We start from the raw sequence: 16,613 nt of genomic DNA, 5'->3' as shown, positions 1-16,613 counted from the left end.
CGCGCTGGGGTCACGGCCTTGCTGCGGCCGCGGGCCTCTTCCCCTCCCGCCCCCGCCCCGGCCCCGCCCCGGCCCCGCCCCGGCCCCGCCCCCTTAGGGGCGCAGGGCGCGGGGCTCGGAGCGCGCGCTGGGGGCGGGGCTCCGGCGGGGGCGGGGGCGGGGCGGGGCCAGAGGCGGCCCCGCCCCCCAGCTGAGCCGGGACCCGGCCCCGGGGCTCGCCCGGTTCAGACGCTCGGGCGGCGGCGGCGCGTGCGGAGCTCCGGGCGCGGGTCCGGCGGCTGCAGCGGCGCGGCCGGGATGGGCGGGATGGGCGGGCGGCCGCGCGGGGCGCGCGGGGGGCGCACGACGTGACTCGGGCTGGGAGCCCCGCCCGCAGGGTCTGCTCGGCGCGCGGACGCGGGGTCGGCGGCCAGGCCGGAGCCGGACATGCGGGGCGCGGCGCGGGCGGCCCGGGGGCTCGCGGGGCAGCTGCGGGCGCGGCCCCCCGCCCCGGGCCCCGGCCCCCCGCCGCCCCCGGCGCCCCCGGCGGCCCCGGCGGCCCCGCTGCTGCTGGCCGCGCTGCTGGCGGTGCTGCTGGGCGGCGCGGGCGCGCAGTACTCGAGCGACCTGTGCAGCTGGAAGGGGAGGTGAGTCCGCGCCCCCCCCCGCCCGGTCCCGGGGCTCCGGCCGCCCCCGCCCCGCCCCCGGGCCTAGAACAAAAGGGCCCGCGGCGTCCGGGCGCCCCGTCGAGGAACCCCGGGGGAGGTGCGCCCACCCCGCCGTGCGGCCGGGGACACCTGCGCGGGGCCGGGGACACCTGCGCGGGGCCGCTGCGCGCGGGCCGCCTGAAGGTCAGGGCGCCCTTGGCAGCGCGCGCCGCCCGCGACCCCCCCACGCCCCCTCCCGCGCGCAGCGGGCACCCGCTCAGGCGCCACGAGCTGAAGGGGGTGCAGGTCACCAGGGGGCGGCGCGGGGCGCGCAGGCTCAGCTCGGGTGGGAGCCGCCCCCTCCCCTCCCCCCTGCCCCGCGCGGGCAGCTCGCGCCCGGGAGTTTGCAGCGGGAGCTGCCCATCTGCCCGCCCGGCCCCCAGCTCCTCGTGCTGGGCCATCACGGGGCGCTTTGGAGCCAGGACAGCCTTTCCGAGAAGGTGGGGGCCGCCCCGCGGCTCCCCTGCTCACCGCTCCGCACCCTCCACCCCTCCTCGTGGGTGCTGCGCCCCGGGCGGCCGCGGTGGCCTTCCTCCTCCCTGCAGGCAGCGGAGCCCGGCGGTGGAGGGAGCTTGGGGCCATGAGCCGGAGCTCTGGGGGAGGGCTGGCCCGGAGAAGCCTGGCGCCAGCACAGCGCTGGCTGGGAGCCTCTGACTCTGACACACTCTTTCAGGGCTGCCCCCCCCCCCCCCCCCCCCCGCCCCCGCCCCCGCCCGCGCTAGTAATTAAACTCCGTGCTTTGCAGCTTCTGCTGGATGAATCAGTGCACCCCCAAACTGAGGTCTAGGGCATCCTGCTTCAGTGGGTCGGAAACAAGCCCAGCCCCACACAGGGAGCCCGAGTTTCCAGAGCAGGAGCTGACATCCTTCCAGGCCCTCGGAGGCCTATACACCCGGACGGGATGCGTCTCCCGGGGCTCGAGCAGGGCACCAGCTCCTGGAGCAAGCGGGTGTCTGCATCCATTTTTCTACCTGGAGAAGCGGAGCTGCTTGCCTGACTGCCTCCCTTCTCTCTCCACCGTTGCCAGCACACCCCTGATCCTGGACTTGCTCCGGCTGTCCCCACTCAGCCCACAGCCAGAGGCGGGCAGACAGTGGCCGCAGAGGCTGCCGCTGTGGGATCTATGGGATCCGTAGGGAAGACAGGGCCCCCCTTTCGTCGTACTCGCTGCCGCTGTGGCAGCTGTCAATGCGCCTCGCAGCTCCGCCGACAGGTCCTTGCTGCAGGAGCCTGGGTGCACAGATTTGCCGGCTGACCCCCAGAACATTTATGACTCTTTATGAGCTGTTCTAAAGACAGCACAGGGTGGTGCGCGTCCTGATACGCTGGGCGGGTTCTGCTCCCCCGATAGGAAGGGAGTCGCTCTTTATGACACCGTCTACTCACACTCGACAGGCCGAAATGCGTTTCTGGGTGTTTCCAAGCAGTGAAGCAGGAGGTTTTGCAATCCGTGTCCTGTGTGCCGGGGCAGGACAGCGCCCTGATCTTTACGAGGCTGCGGTTGTAAAGATGGACCATGAACTTTCCCACCGCCGTGGGCAGGGCTCATGGCTCCATCACACCCGGGCCAGCCCTCCTGCTCGGCGGGGAAATGAACACTGACCCAGTTACCGCAGCCTCCGGGGTCTCTCTTGATCCCCCAGGAGACTCCCCAGGAATCCTGACTTTAGAGCACAAGCGCTCATCCTTTCCTCCTGCTGCTGCAGGTGAGCCTGCAGAGAGTCCTGTGTCAATTTGGAATTTGCTGTCCTTTCCGTGAAGGCCCCCCCAGTGTGGCCACCTGGGCAGTGACACTTGCAAACTCTTTTTTTTTTTTTTGAATAACGCAGAACCCAGTTTAAATAACCTGAGAGCAATCCGTGTTCTCAGCTCCCTGAGGCTGCCTAGAACCGCAGATTTTTCTGTTCTCTTCAGCTTCATCACATCAGAAAGCAGTTCTTTTATTTTTGTCCGATAAGCGTGTCCCTTGCTTGCATGCTGTGTGAAAATCATAAATGCCACCCTCAGTGATGTCACAGATGTGCACATTTTTGCACCGCCAGCAGTTTTGCACAAACAGAAGTTTTTTCGGGTTTGCTGTGGCGCTGGAACACCGAAGCGAGAGATTTGACCAGATTTTCTGGTAAGAACTAGACAGACTGAGTCCTCGACTTCGATAAAGACCCCGTGGGTGGGACCCCAGGCTGACCCCACTCTTGCACAGCACACGCTGCTGGCCTTCACGCCAACACTCTGTGTCGAGTGCCTCGCTGGTCTCTTGGTCTCAGTGCTTCGGGGGAACACAAGGGGAGACTGAGCGGAGCGCAGGCTGGCCGTGGCCCCTGGGACGGGCGTACACCTTCCTCCGGGGGCCAGCGAGGACACTGGGGAAAGGGCGACGTAACGGGCACCTTATTTCTTGTACGTCCACCTCCATGTTGTTCCTGGTCCTCTTTTAGTCGAGGACTTATGAATAAATGGAGCCAGGCGTACCCCGCAAGATGTGCGGGGCGGTACGTGCGGGTGGGGGCAGCAGCCCAGCCCGCAGACGCAGGTCTGCTTCCCCCTGGGCAGCCATGGCTTGGCCACCTGTCCCCGCCAGCATTCCCTCTGCCCTTGCCCACGACCTCCCCAGCCCCCCCCCGCACTGCTTGGATTAGGGTGACTTGGTGAGAGGGACCCAAAGCCTCCTGAATGAGCTTTCCTTCCCCTGGAGCCCCCGGGGCCTCCCCCCACCTCCCCCAGAGAGGGAAGTGGAGCCTCGGACAGGATGGTTTTTATGGGAGACAGCATTGAGGGTTGGTGTCTGGGCACGGGGCAAGTGTCCAGCTGCCCCTGGAGGCTGGAGACAGGAGAGGAGGGACACTATGATAAAGTTTGTTTTGGCTGCCTAAGAGCAGAGCTGATTATAGTCATCTGTGCCAACCACTCACCATTTAGTCTAATTTTTTCACACAACACTGTAATTATGCTCATCCACACATATGTGTCAGATGAGCTTATGTGAGTTTTATTTGACTGTAATTTGTAAGTGTCCTGCGTGTGCGGCCCTGGTGGGCGTCTGAGGCTGGGCTGGCTGCTAGTGACCCAGGGCCTCGTGGGGGCGGGGGCGGGGAGTGGGGTTAGGAGGGGAGTCACCTCCTTGACACCTCCCTCTGATGTGGTCTGCAGGATGACTGTGCAGCCCCAGCCTGCAGCTGGCCCTCGTATGAAAAGTGAGGTTTTTAAGAGCCCAGAGCATGAGTCACCAACAGTAAATGCAAACCATATGTTACGTGTTTTCTCCTCCGTAGAAAGGGTTTCTGGTAACTCGCTCAGGCCAGGGCGCTGAGTATAGCATTGTTTATTGCACATAAAAATCCCAAGAATGTGGGTGAACCTGTCCGAGATCTGATCAGAACCAAATTTCATGTAATAGAACTCTGGGTGGAAGTCACCGGTGCGGTGCCAGGCGACCCGGTGGGCATGACGCCACCGTTTGCCCGGGTGGACACTCACGTTCAGACTGGGGGCTGGGGAATCTTTCACGCTTTTGATGGTTTCAACGTCTTGAAAACACCACGTAATGACTTGACTGCAGACCTGTTTCACCCAGAGCGTAGCACGCCTCACTTTTTCCTATTTGGCCTTTATTGGGAGGGAGATGGACTTGGGCCTCCGAAGCCTCGCCTTGGGAAGCGGGGCTGTCTGTCCACTGCTTGTCTCTCCTGTGGCTTCTCCCTGCGTCCTCTGTGTGTCTCTCCCGTGCGGGGCCTCGGCCCTGCTCTTGTATTTTGATGATATTCAAGTTTATTTTTTAAAATAACGGGCAATGGCAGGGTCTTCGGGGATTTAAAATTTTTTATTTATCTGAGAGCACCTGGGGGGCTCAGTCGGTGGAGGGTCTGCCTTCGGCTCAGGTCATGATCGCAGGGGCCTGGGACAGAGCCCCGCATCTGGCCCCCTGCTCCCCGGGGCGTCTGCTTCTCCCTCTCTCTCTGCTCCTCCCCCTGCTGTGCTCTGTCTCTCTCAAATAAATTAATTAATTAAATTTATTTTTTCTCTAAGACTTTATTTACTTGAGAGCGAGAGAGTGGGAGAGAGCAGGAGGCGGATGCTTCACCGGCTGAGCCTCCCCGGTGCCTCAAGGTTTGCAAATGAATGAAAAAGCCATCCGGTCATCATTTCAGGGAAAACACAAACACGCTAGTCTGTGAGGTGCTGAGGGCAACACTCGCCAGCAATGCACCGCCCCTCAAATTGCTTTCGTTCATAATTGGTTTGTTTATTTATTTTTTTGAGATTTTATTTATTTATTCATGAGAGACACACAGAGAGAGGCAGAGACAGGCAGAGGGAGAAGCAGGCTCCACGCAGGGAGCCCGACGCTGGACTCGATTCCGGGACCCCAGGGTCACACCCTGGGCCGAAGGCGGTGCTAAACCGCTGAGCCACCCGGGCTGCCCCATAATTGGTTTAAAAGCTACTCTCTGGGCCAAGGGCATCTGCCCTCGCTCCTGGAACCGGGATCGGTGCCCTCGTTCCCATTCTAGAAGATCCCCCTTCCGGGGTCCTTGGCTCCGTGATGCAGGGCGCTCAGGCACCCGGGCGCCCCCCGAGCTGCAGGCCAGCAGGTGTTGAGAGGGGCTGAGGCCCACTTGCCGACGCGCTCACAGCCATCTCCCCATGACCTCCTGGGATGGGCCCGCCGGTGGGGTCTGGCCATGGCATCCGGGCGCAGGGGGCTGGGCGCAGGGTCCAGGTGCGGGGTCCGGGTGCGGGGACCGGGCAGGGGGCTGGCAGAGGGGGCCGCAGCCTGCAGGCGGGTGAGGGGTGGTGCGGGGACCTAGGCCACCGGGGGGGCGGGGGCTGACCTCAGGTGGGGCGGTGGCCCTGGCTGACGCGTGTCCCCTCTGCAGCGGGCTGACGCACGAGGCCCACAGGAAGGAGGTGGAGCAGGTGTACCTGCGCTGCTCCGCGGGCTCCGTGGAGTGGATGTACCCGACGGGGGCTCTCATCGTCAACGTGCGGCCCAACACCTTCCCGCCTTCTCGGCACCTGACTCTGTGCATCAAGCCCCTCAAGGACTCCTCGGGGGCCAATATTTATTTGGAAAAAACTGGAGAACTGAAGCTGCTGGTGCGGGACGGGGACCGCGGGCCGGGCCAGGTGCGCTGCTTCGGCTTCGAGCAGGGCGGCCTCTTCGTGGAGGCCGCGCCCCAGCAGGACATCAGCAGGAGGACCACGGGCTTCCAGTACGAGCTGACCAGCCGGCACGCGGAGTCGGACCTGCACACCCTGTCAGGTGGGTGGCGCACCCCGGGGTGGGGGCGGCTGTGGGCACCGTGGGGTTCGGATGCGCCCAGTGGTCGGCAGGGACAAGCACACCCTGGACTGGCTACCGTCCCGGCTCCTGGTGCTCCTGTGCTGGGAGCGCGGGTCCTGGGTTCCGGAGGCGTTTTGTGGGTGCGTGTCATCAGGGCGACCCCACGTGGAGCAGAGACACCAGCAAGCTGCCGGGAGCGGGGCTGTGGGCCCCGTGAGTGGCCCTTGGGGAGCCTCCTCCTCTGCAGGGCCCCCCGGGGGTCCCGTGCTGGAGGGGCCGTGTGCGCCTGGGGCTGTGGGTCGGCTGTAGATGGTCCGTCAGGTTTTGTTTGGAGGCAGGCTTTGCAGGGCCCTGTGCGGAGCGTGGTGTTGCTCACTGAGCAGCACCAGAGGCAGGGATGGAGGAGGAGGGGTGGCCTCAGCCCTCACGTGGCATCGGTCCTGCCCCCCGTGCCGCAGACCTGCGCAGGCAGAAGTCCTTGTCGTCAGACGCCAGGCCAGGCATCCTGCTCTCGCTCCCAGGCACAAACGACCTCACAGGCCCGGGTGTGCGGGGACACCATCCGTGTCAACTCCGAAGCTGGCTGGAAGCAGGGGGGCGGGGTGAGCTTGGCTCCAGGAAGGCCACTGCCCAGGTGACCCAGGGGGGATGGGCAGGCGGGGCCTTGCCGACACCCCACAGAGCCTGGGGTGGCCCCAGTACGAAGCTGAGCCGGCCTCGCGGGTGAGGGCGCCACCGCAGAGACCCCCGGGGTCCCCAAGTGCGCTCTCATCTCCACCTTTCAGTAAATTAGAGATCTGATTGGAGCAAAACAATCTGCTAGGATTTGAAATGCAGACTCTCCCCCTGAAAGTGAGTCCACGTTTTATTGCTCATGGCTCCGATCTGTCTTCACGACTTTTAGTCTCTGAGTAAACTGGTCTGTTAGAGAACTTGGCTGCGGGGTTGTCTAGGCTGAACCGTGACCCCCCCACACCTGACTGTCCAGGTGGGACCTTGACCCCCCCCCACGTGCCTGACTGTCCAGGTGGGACCCTGATCCCCCACCTGCCTGACTGTCCAGGTGGGACCCTGACCCCCCCATGTGTCAGCTGCCCCCCCGCTCCCCCAGGCCAGGGGCCCGGCCAGGACCCCTGCTCAGGACGGTGGCATGAAAGCTGCTGTATTTGTCAGGATCTGAATGAAATTCTCACCTGGAGAGTCTTTCTGTTGGTCCCCAGCTACGGGGTGGGTGGGAGAGCCGGGGGGGGGGCTCCTAGAGATAAAGTCACAATAACAACAAAACCTGAGAAACTGAGTCACCACATTCGGTGTCTCTGAGTAGGGGCAGCCGGCCGAGGGGGGACGGGAGGGACGTTCCTCCGAGGGGGGCAGGGCCTGCGGCCACCGGTGCCCCGGGCTGCCTGCTTTCATCGGGGGCGGCCCCTAAGCCCTTAATGCCCGAGGAATGGGCACGTAATGTGGAATGTCCGCACCAGCCATCTGGCGGCTGTGGTGCCCGCGGGGGGAGCGCCCGGGATGGGCCGGGGCTGGGACGTCGGGCGTCGGGCCCCGGGTGGAGGGGCCGCCTGCCTCCCGCTGACTCATAGCATCTAGTTTGTGCTGAGGACGGAGACGCTCCCCGGGGGGGACGCGTGTGAGCCCGGGCGCTGCCGCCGGGACTGTCGTGAGGGCTGTCACCTTCGTGCACTTGCCTGGGAGAGGCAGCCGCTCCCCGGGCGCAGGCCAGGGGCGGGGGGCCAGGGCTCGGGGTGTAGCCATCACACCGCGGGCGGTGGGACCCGCACCCCAGGACCCCCTGGGTCCCCGCACCACCAGGAGCCTGCGCTGTCCAGGGGCCAGGGGCGGATGGCCGGGGGGCCCTGCCTGGTTGTAGGGGCGCAGACCGGCCTCCTGCTCCCTGGGTCGCCTGGGGCAGCCACATCCACGGTTTGGGGTCTGGGGTCTACGCAGGTTCCTGGAGCCCGTGAGGTGGAGGACGGGCCCCTCCCTTACAGCTGCGTTGGATGAGCAGGGGCAGGGATGCCCACGGGGTGGGCAGGTGGGGGCCCCCGGCTAGGTTTGGGGGTGGGTCTGGAGGGCGGGGGGTGAGCAGCCACGTTCACCAGTGAAAGAAGCCCCATTATGTCCCGGAGACAGAAAAGGAGGGAGAACTGAAATTTTTTTTTTCTACGGATCACTTCGTGTCCTGCCCTGGGTTCTCTGGCCCCGTAATTACTGGGTGATTATTTGTCATCTGGCGCAGCTAGGGGCGTTTTGGGGTGGAAGGGAGTGGCCTCCCCCTGCGTCCTCCCTGGGGCAGCGGCCGGGCCATGGGGCCATCCTGGGGCCACACCAGCGGGTGCCTCAGCTCGCCCCGGCCCGGTCTGGGGGTGTTCCCCGCGTCCCCCAGCAGCGCTGCGCCCGCCACCTGTCACCGGCTGCCCTGGCAGGCGTCCCCATGCACGTTCCCCTTGGAAACTGTGTCCACCGGGCATCCGGACCCGGGCAGCCCCGCCGCCAGCCCAGCCTCTCCCCTGCCAGGGCCGGACGCGAGGGGTGCTGCACGCCCCCTTCCCTGGCACTGCCGGCCTCCCTGGTCCCCACAGCAACCCCTGGTCACCGCCATGACCTATTTTCTTAAGCTCATTCCGTGCGCATTCCAGGGGGACCCTCCTGAGACGTCCACACCTCAGCCCCCTCCTCCGGAGGAAGCGGGGTCCCAGCCGGCCCATTGGCCACCCCCTCCGCGTCTTCCCCCGCCAGGGAATGAGATTCGAAGCGCCCGAAACCAGCACATTCCACAGCCTTTACGAGCCCAGCTCTGATTGATAATCGTTTCCAGATTGCTTCTCTTGGATTTTCCAAGGAGGCGACCTGCGCTTTGTAAAACCCACAACGACGAGGGGAGACCCCAGGGCGGCACCTTGTTAGCTCGGCCGTGGTGGCTCGTGGAGCTCCTGGCAGAGGTTCTGGGGGCCACAGAACCCCGGCCGCCACCCTGCGGCGCCCGCGACCGGCTACTTTGCCCTTGGCGGTCGGCCGAGGTCCCGGGGCCTGTGTCCACGGAGAGGGTGCAGTGGTGTGCTGACACCCCTTGGGGCGCTGCGTGGCCCGGCCCCAGGGCCTGCCATGGCTCCTCATCCCGGGCGAGGGCTCGTGGGACGCCAGGAGCACCGGTGACGCTGGGAGGTCTCACGTCTGCTGCGTGTCCCTGGCCCTGCTGCCTCTGAGCGGAGCTGGGCACCTCTGCCCCCTGCGGGGCTGCGTGCGCGGCCTCCTCACTCCCCACCGTGTGGCCTAGGGGATGCCCCGTGGGTCACCCTCTTTTTGAAGAGGCCTGAGGCTGGGAGCACAGAGCCATAGTGCCCAGGTGGGCAGCAGTCCTCGGGATTTGGGGCTGGGCGGGCAGGTGCCCGGGCCTGTGGGCGGGCTGGACGCGTCCCACGGGTCATGCTCGTGCTGCAGCGTCCCCCAGTTCCCGACCACCCGGTGGGAGCAGCTGTGGTGGGCGGCCGGCGAGCCGGGCCCTCCCGAGCCACATCCACCCCGCCGGGGGCAGGACAACAAGCGCTCAGAAAGTCCCGTCCACCCCCCGGGACCCGGGCGTCGGGAGGCCTCTCTGGGCCCCTGGACGGCTCGCCCGGTCAGGGCTCATGCGGGCAACCGGTCAGCGTGTGGACAGGGTCAGCTGGGCCCGGCGAGCGCCGAAGCCACGGGCATCGAGAGCGAACGGCCGCGCTCCCGCGAGGCTTCAGCTCACCTGCCCCGGTGCCAGGCCCTGTGGCCGCCGCGTCCGGAGTCAGAGGCCTTGAAGGCCACATACAGTGGTGTCCCAAGCGCAGGCTGGCTGGGTCAGAGGCGCCTGGTCTGGGGGCAGAGTGGCCGGGGCCTGGGCTCCGCCTCCCCGCAGCCTCTGGAGGAAGTGGGGGTGAAGGGTGGGGTGAGGGCCAGGCCGGGGCAGCAGGTCACAGGCGGGAGAGGAGGAAGCCGGCCTCACTGGGCGGCGGCCTTGCCCGGGACGCTATTTGCAGGCAGGTCTGCAGGAGCCCACAGCCTCTGCGGGCAGGTGTGCCCTCCCTGGGCGCCCGCGGCTTCAGCGGCCCTGCTCCCCCACACGGCAGCTGTGGCCTGGGCGGGCTCCGCACTTGGGGTGTCGCGTGTAGAAGGAGCAAAGGCGGCATCTGCCGGGCTGGGGTCGGGACCCGCGGGGCTGCTTTCCCGCTGGTGACAGCGCAGGAGTGGTTTACGCGAGGGTCCCCCGCCCGCTGCGCCCGCGAGCCGCTCTTCCTCGGGGCCACCCTGCCCGTGCCACTCCCCAGGTCATGGCTCCCGCGGGACCGGCGATCGTGGATGGGGTCTCTGCTCACACCCCCTCCCCCTCCTCTCTCCCGGCAGCCCCCTGCCGCCCTTGCAGTGACGCGGAGGTGCTGCTGGCCGTCTGCACCAGCGACTTCGGTGAGTCCTCACGTGGCCTGGGAGACCTTCCGGGGGGCGGGGAGCTGGGGGAGGAGCCTGCCGAGGACCCTTGGGGGCGCTCTGCTCCCCGTTGTCATAGTTACAGGAAACCGCAGCCGAGTGACGTTTGTCTACCGGGGTGGGGGGGACGCGAATGGAAGCTCGGAGAGGGTGGGCATCCTGCTGGGGCAGCCGCGGAGCACTGCCCTCCAGGCACTGACGCTCGCCGCACCCGAGCCCGTCCTCATCGGGTCCCCGTGGGCAGTACAGCGGGGGCCCTGGCCTGGGGGGGCAGGGGCTCACGACGCTGGGGCTGGACCGGCGCTGAGCGCCCCCAGCCCCGAGGGCCGTTCCGGGCACCAGCCGGGTCCTGGCTGTGGGCCTGCGTGTGTCCCGGGCCTGCTCAGCAGCTCCTGCCCCCTCTGCTCCGGCCCCACTGGACGTGGAGCTGCCCCAGGTGTCGTGCATTTGCCGCGGTTACTTGTCCCGTCCTGACTGGAACCGGCGCAGGGCATGGTCCCTTCCCTCGTTGCCCCCGTCCCAGGGCTGTAACCCGGACCGAGCCAGGGACAGTCCCCAGGCGGCCTCACGCGCGTGGGCTATTCCCCGTACCAGGGTCCTGGAGTGCGGGGTCAGGGCCAGCCCTGGCGCACTTGCCCCTGGCGACCCACTGACCCCGTCTCCTTGCCCCGCAGTCGTCCGAGGCTCCATCCAGAACGTCACGCACGTGCCGGAGCAGCAGGAGTCGGCCATCCACCTGCGCGTGAGCCGCCTCTACCGGCAGAAGAGCAGGGTGTTCCGGCCGGCCCCGGAGGGCGGCGGCTGGCGGGGGCGGGTGGCCACGCTGCTGGAGTGCGGCGTGAGGCCCGGGCGCGGCGAGTTCCTCTTCACCGGCCACATGCACTTTGGGGAGGCCCGCCTTGGCTGCGCCCCACGCTTCAAGGACTTCCAGAGGATGTACCAGGACGCCGAGGAGAGGGGCCTGAACCCCTGCGAGATGGGCAAGGACTGAGGGGCCGCCCCGGCGGGTGGGGCCCGGGCCCGGCCAAGGACTCCCCGGCTGGTGGGAAATGTTGTAAAATGCAAACTAAGTTATTATATTTTTTGTTTTTTTAAAAAGAAACGTCCATAGGAAACAAACTCTGGTGTCTTAAAATGCCTCGTGAGCCGTTTAGTGCTATTTCCCACAAGCCCCTGAGGTCATCACGTTGGGCGCAGCGTCGGGGGCCACCCAGGCCGTGGCTGCACAGGACGCCTGGAGCCAGGGCCATTCCGAGCTGTTCCCTACGACAGAAATTCACGGAGCCAAATACTTAGTTTCTGTTTTGTGTTTCAAAGAATGGGCTTTGCGACCCATGATCTCTCAGGGGCTACACTGTTTCCGTTCCAGAGAATAAAGACCAGCAGCTGCAGGAAGAGTGGGCGGCCGTCCGCAGCCCCGTGGGGGGCGTGGGGCACCTCGCGGGCCGCATCCCGGCCTCTCCCGCGCTCCGCACCCCTGCAGGGGCCCCACGGCCGCGGCGCTCTGGGCCTTCCACCAGGGCCCAGCTCTCGGCAAGGCTGTTGCGCTCGAGCTTCAGAGAGCCCCTGGGCCGCGCCAGGTGGCGCCTCCTCCTTCCACCCTGTCCACTTCCCGTCGGCCCAGGCCCTGCCCTGACTCCAGCGTCCCGTCCCCCAAGTGCCTCGGCCACAGCAGGTCTGCGTGCCCGGAGCCCACTGCTGCACCCAGGACGAGCTGGGCACAGGCAGGGCATGAGCAGCACACCTTCCCGCCTTTCCGGATCCTGCGTGCAAAATCGAGGTGTGGGCAGGCCGGGCTCCCCTGGAGGCTGTAGGGCAGGACGCGGTCCGTCTCCTGCAGCCTCTGGGGGCTGCCGAGCGTCCTCGGGGTGCCTTGGCCCCCAGAGGCGTCATTCTAGGCTCTGCCTCCTTCTCCCCTCCGCGTGTTTGGGTTCCAACCCCTCCTCTTACAAGGACACCAGTTACGGGATTAGTGCTCACCCCAGTCCAGTGCAGCCTCCTCTAAGTTCGTTACATCTGCAAATACCCTGTCTCCAAATAGGTTCACAGTCGTAGGTTCTGGGTACATGGGAATTGGGGAGGACGCTATTCACCCCACTACGGGGTCAGTGGGGTGTCCAGTCATCAGACCTAAGCCTGCATCCATACCTGTGAGTCAGGTGGTTTCCCCCAAGAACCTGCTGAGGCACAAGGGGGCTCTGGGAGAGGACACTGGTCAGTGAGCCCTAAACTCTGGTACACTGTGTGGCTGCAGGTGGGTGCTGTGCCGTGGCTCAGGTAGGTGTGCGCTGGCTCAGGTCTACCTTGCATCAGGTGTACAGTGCTTCAGGTGGGTGTGGGCTGGCTCAGGTAGGTGTGCCCTGGCTCAGGTAGGTGTGTGCTGGCTCACGTGTGCCCTGGCTCAGGTGTGGGCTGGCTCAGGTAGGTGTTTGGCTCAGGTAGGTGGCCCTGGCTCAGGTAGGTGTGCTCTGGCTCAGGTAGGTGTGCCCTGGCTCAGGTCTACCTTGCATCAGGTGTACAGTGCTTCAGGTGGGTGTGGGCTGGCTCAGGTGTGCCCTGGCTCAGGCGCGTGCTGGCTCAGGTCTGTGGGCTCCTGCAGGTCACAGCAAGAAGCAGGTGCTTCATACCTGCACGGCAAGAAGCAGGGTGATGTCCTGAAGCAGCAGGCTGGTGATGGGAACAGGTCCTACCGCGGCCGGGGGATGTGCCAGGAGGACGGGCACAGCGACTCGGCTGCTGGGTTGGTGCTTAGGTTTGCTGGGTGTTGATCTGACTCTGGAGGCGCTGCGGGGCACGCAGGTCCTGCAGAACCAGAATGTCGGGTTTGGGTTTCGGTTTCAGGGCCGGCATTCTGCCCTAGGTCAGTACAGGGACCTGGGAGGAGCCGGGGACCTGACCCCTGTGCTGTGTCGTGGGCAGAAGCTTCCATTCCGAGTGAGGCTCAAGCTTTTTACAAAGTGCCGTGGGCGCGGGGGAGCTGGCCTAGGGGCCAGGTGGAGGGGGAGCAGGGCCAGCAGGTGCGGAAGCGCCCTCCCCAGGGCCCCTCTGTTCCAAGGCTGGCACTGCTGCAGGTGGGTGCCTGGTGCCGGCACACCCCGGGGCCCCGTTGCCGAGAGCCATGCCGTCCCGCGGCCTCCGAGGCCACTGCAGACCCCAGCCTGCTCCGCGTCACCAGGGTTGCACCTCCCAGGTCCGTCCTTGGGAAAGTCCCCGCACCGTGGAGCCCTGCGCGGCCAGGCCAGGCGCTTGGAGGGTCTCTGGACGGTCCTCCTGTGGCTGGTGGCTCTGCCCGCCGGCCCGGCCTAGTGTCCCTGTCTCAGCTGCCGTCAGTCCTGCTCAGTGCGTGGACGGAGCCGTGGGCGCCCTGCTGCCGGCTACCGGCTCCGTCTAGGGGTTGAAGGGGACGCGTGACCCGGCTGGCCTCCTCCTGCCTCCTCTAATCCCCGAGTCTCCCGGCCGTTGCACGGTCTGGTTCTAAGGAAGCGGAGAGGCCGTCCCAGTACGACAACACCCGGACCCCTCGCAGGGGTCAGCCAGGACCCCGCATGGCCCTGGAGGTGCCTCGTCCCCCAGCGGGCCCCAGGGACACCTTCATCTCTTGACCTCGGCGGCCCTGGACAGCCCTTCTTGGCACGTTTCTCAAGCGCCGCTAGCAGGATCTGGGTCTGGGCCTGATGACACGGGTCGGGAGAACAGTCGCTTTCTGGGCCGTGGTCGGTGCGCTCTTCCGTTCACAGACTGCCCTGCCGTCCCAGATGGGACACACGGGGCCTCAGGCCGCTGCCCCTGCTGGCTCGGGCTCCCCAGGGCTCAGGCCCTGGCACCCCAATGCACAGGCCCCCCCCCATCAGGCTGACCCTGTGGCCTCCAGCTGGGGGGCTCTGGTCACACCCTGGGCCTAGTTTTGGGGCCTGTCCTGAGGGCTGGGATGCAACAGACTGGCTGTGGGGCCTCGTGCTCCGTCGGGGACCAGCTGCGGCCCTCCGCTGCCCGGGGAACTTCAGCACCGCCCTGTGTGTGTCTGCTGGCCCGACCCCTGGTGGGGAGCCGGACCTGCGGGCAAGGGCCCCCCCATAGAAAATCCTGGCCAGCCACCCTATCCGCTCCAGCCCAAGACCCTGGCCCCTGGCGGGGAGCTGGGGGGGCTGAAGTGCGTGCTCCACTCTGGTGGCGTCAGGGCCTCGGGAAGGCCGGGGTGCGCAGAGGCCCGGGGAGGAGGCCAGGGGGCCAGCGGAAGGGCCGGGGCACCAGACGACGCTTACCAGGTTTTCAGCAAGTCCCTCTTGCTTCCTGCTTCCTGCTGCTTGGCTGGGGACACTGAGGAACAGGGTCCTGGGTCGCAGTTTGCGCGTCTTGTCTGCCATCTGACGGCGTCCTTTGCGCCAGGTGGTTGGCAGAACTGTGGCCCCAAAGACGTCCTCATCCTCGTGCTGTGCCCTGCCCTGTGCTCCCTGTGGGCGACGAGGACTCGGTCCTGGAGGTAACATTGCTGATGAGACAGCAATGGAGGTTGTTCTGGGTCGTCTGTGGGCCCCGAGGTCACCAGGGGTGACCCTAACCCTTAAAAGTGGGAAAGGGTGGCCGGGACCTTCCTACCCGGTGCTCGAAATACGCTCGGGACCTGTCTCGAGACCTCTTCCCTGGCGGGCCTCCGGGACTGTGCACCTTCCTCACCCCCGCGCCCGTCTCCCCGTCTTTCCCTCTAGGTCTGTCGGTCTCGGTCCATCATCCTGTGGCCCTGGGTGCCCCTGTCTGAGGTCACGTCCTCCACCAGATACAAGGCGGCGTGCTCGGGCACTTCGGGTCCCCAGCCTCGGTGACACCCCCCGACCCCTGGGCACCCCGCCGTGGCTCCGGGCACCCCCGCTCCTCTCACTGATCTGCAGGGCACGCCCCAGGTCCTCGTCGCCAGGGGTGGTCAGCGTTGGGCCACGCCTGGCTGCCAGGCTCTGCTCCCACATGTGCAGAAGGTGTCCGGCGGAGGGGGCCTGGCCGGAGCAGCCCCCGATGTGAGGTGGTGAGGAGCCAGGCCTGGGCTCCCCAGGTCCTCGCTGCCCATGAGGGACCCTCCCACAAACGGGGGCCCCTGCTGTGGTCCGAGCTGGCGCGGCCCCTGCGGTGCTCCCCCCACTGCGAGACCAGGACACTGGGGCTCCCCAAAAGCTCAGCTCAGAAGGACCATCCCGCTCCCCGACCCGCACCAAGGGCTGGCGTGACTTACCGGGCAGGGCCTTCATCCCACCCCTGGGAGGGAGAGGCGGCCCCCCGGCCCTCCTGGCTGCTGGGCTCAGGACCCAGGGCCCCGGTGGGCTGAGGGTAGCCCACCCCCTGCCCCCATGGCCCTCAGTGCTTGAGGACGAGGCGGACGTGTCCTGGACCCCTAGTTGGGGCCACCGTCCCGTGGCCTGGACATCCCCTTCATGGATAAAGGGCCGTGTGTGGGGTGTGAGCCCGGAGCTCACGTACCCCCCCCAGAGCCTCTGCAGGCCCCGTCCAGCGGCCTCTCCTGAGTCCCGTCCCTCGCGGACCCAGTGCGCTGTGGGTCTGCCCACCGGTCGGGGGTCGCCCTGTGCTGGCGGGCTCCCTGGGCGGGCATCCTCGGGGACGGTCCCCTCACGCTGTGGGGAAGGGCCTCGGTCCCCGGCAGGCCGGCAGCGCTCAAGGCACACGGGTCCTCACACGGAGACGGGGCCGTGGAGGCGGACGGTGGAACACAGACACACGCGCTATGCTTGGACATGTGTTGGCCCCACATACACACACCTGCACACACGCTCTCACATATGTACGTTCCCATACATGTGTTCACACGCTCGTACACCTGCATGTGCTCATGCACACACACAAATACGTGTCCTTGGACCCGCACGCTCACACATGTGCGCACATGCTCACAATGCTCTCATGCATGCACATACGCTCACACACATGCACGCCCCACACATGCACGCGCTCACACACATGCTTGCACACACATTCACAGTGCTCCCCCCCCACATGCACCCTCCCCGTACATGTGCTTGCACATGCGCTCTCACCCCTGCACTGGTGCTTGCACACACACATGCTTGAACACACGTACACAGGCGCCCACACTGACCCTGGTGCTGACCCTCCACCTGGACATGGTCTCTGCAGAACAGGCCTTGGCCCTAGGGGCTGTGCCAGTGCTTCGGGAGTGAACA

The 16,613-nt window shown here is 66.2% G+C and overlaps 1 protein-coding gene across 2 annotated transcripts; it reads left to right on the top strand.

Moving 5' to 3' along the window:
* Positions 1-426: 426 nt before the first annotated feature.
* Positions 427-11,547, top strand: METRNL (meteorin like, glial cell differentiation regulator). Of its 2 annotated transcripts, none has more exons than XM_038546180.1 (4): positions 427-626; positions 5,564-5,949; positions 10,348-10,407; positions 11,103-11,547. In XM_038546180.1, exons 1-4 carry the CDS (start codon positions 427-429, stop codon positions 11,417-11,419), a joined length of 963 nt encoding a protein of 320 aa, XP_038402108.1. In that variant the 3' UTR covers positions 11,420-11,547. The 2 variants fall into 2 exon arrangements, with proteins under 2 accessions (XP_038402108.1, XP_038402109.1); XM_038546181.1 differs by lacking the exon at positions 427-626 and adding an exon at positions 1,456-2,808.
* The last annotated feature ends 5,066 nt before the right edge of the window (positions 11,548-16,613 follow it).

Source organism: Canis lupus, chromosome 9, assembly GCF_011100685.1.
Source record: "Canis lupus familiaris isolate Mischka breed German Shepherd chromosome 9, alternate assembly UU_Cfam_GSD_1.0, whole genome shotgun sequence".
Taxonomy (NCBI): domain Eukaryota; kingdom Metazoa; phylum Chordata; class Mammalia; order Carnivora; family Canidae; genus Canis; species Canis lupus.
This window is presented reverse-complemented; position numbering and strand designations above follow the sequence as displayed.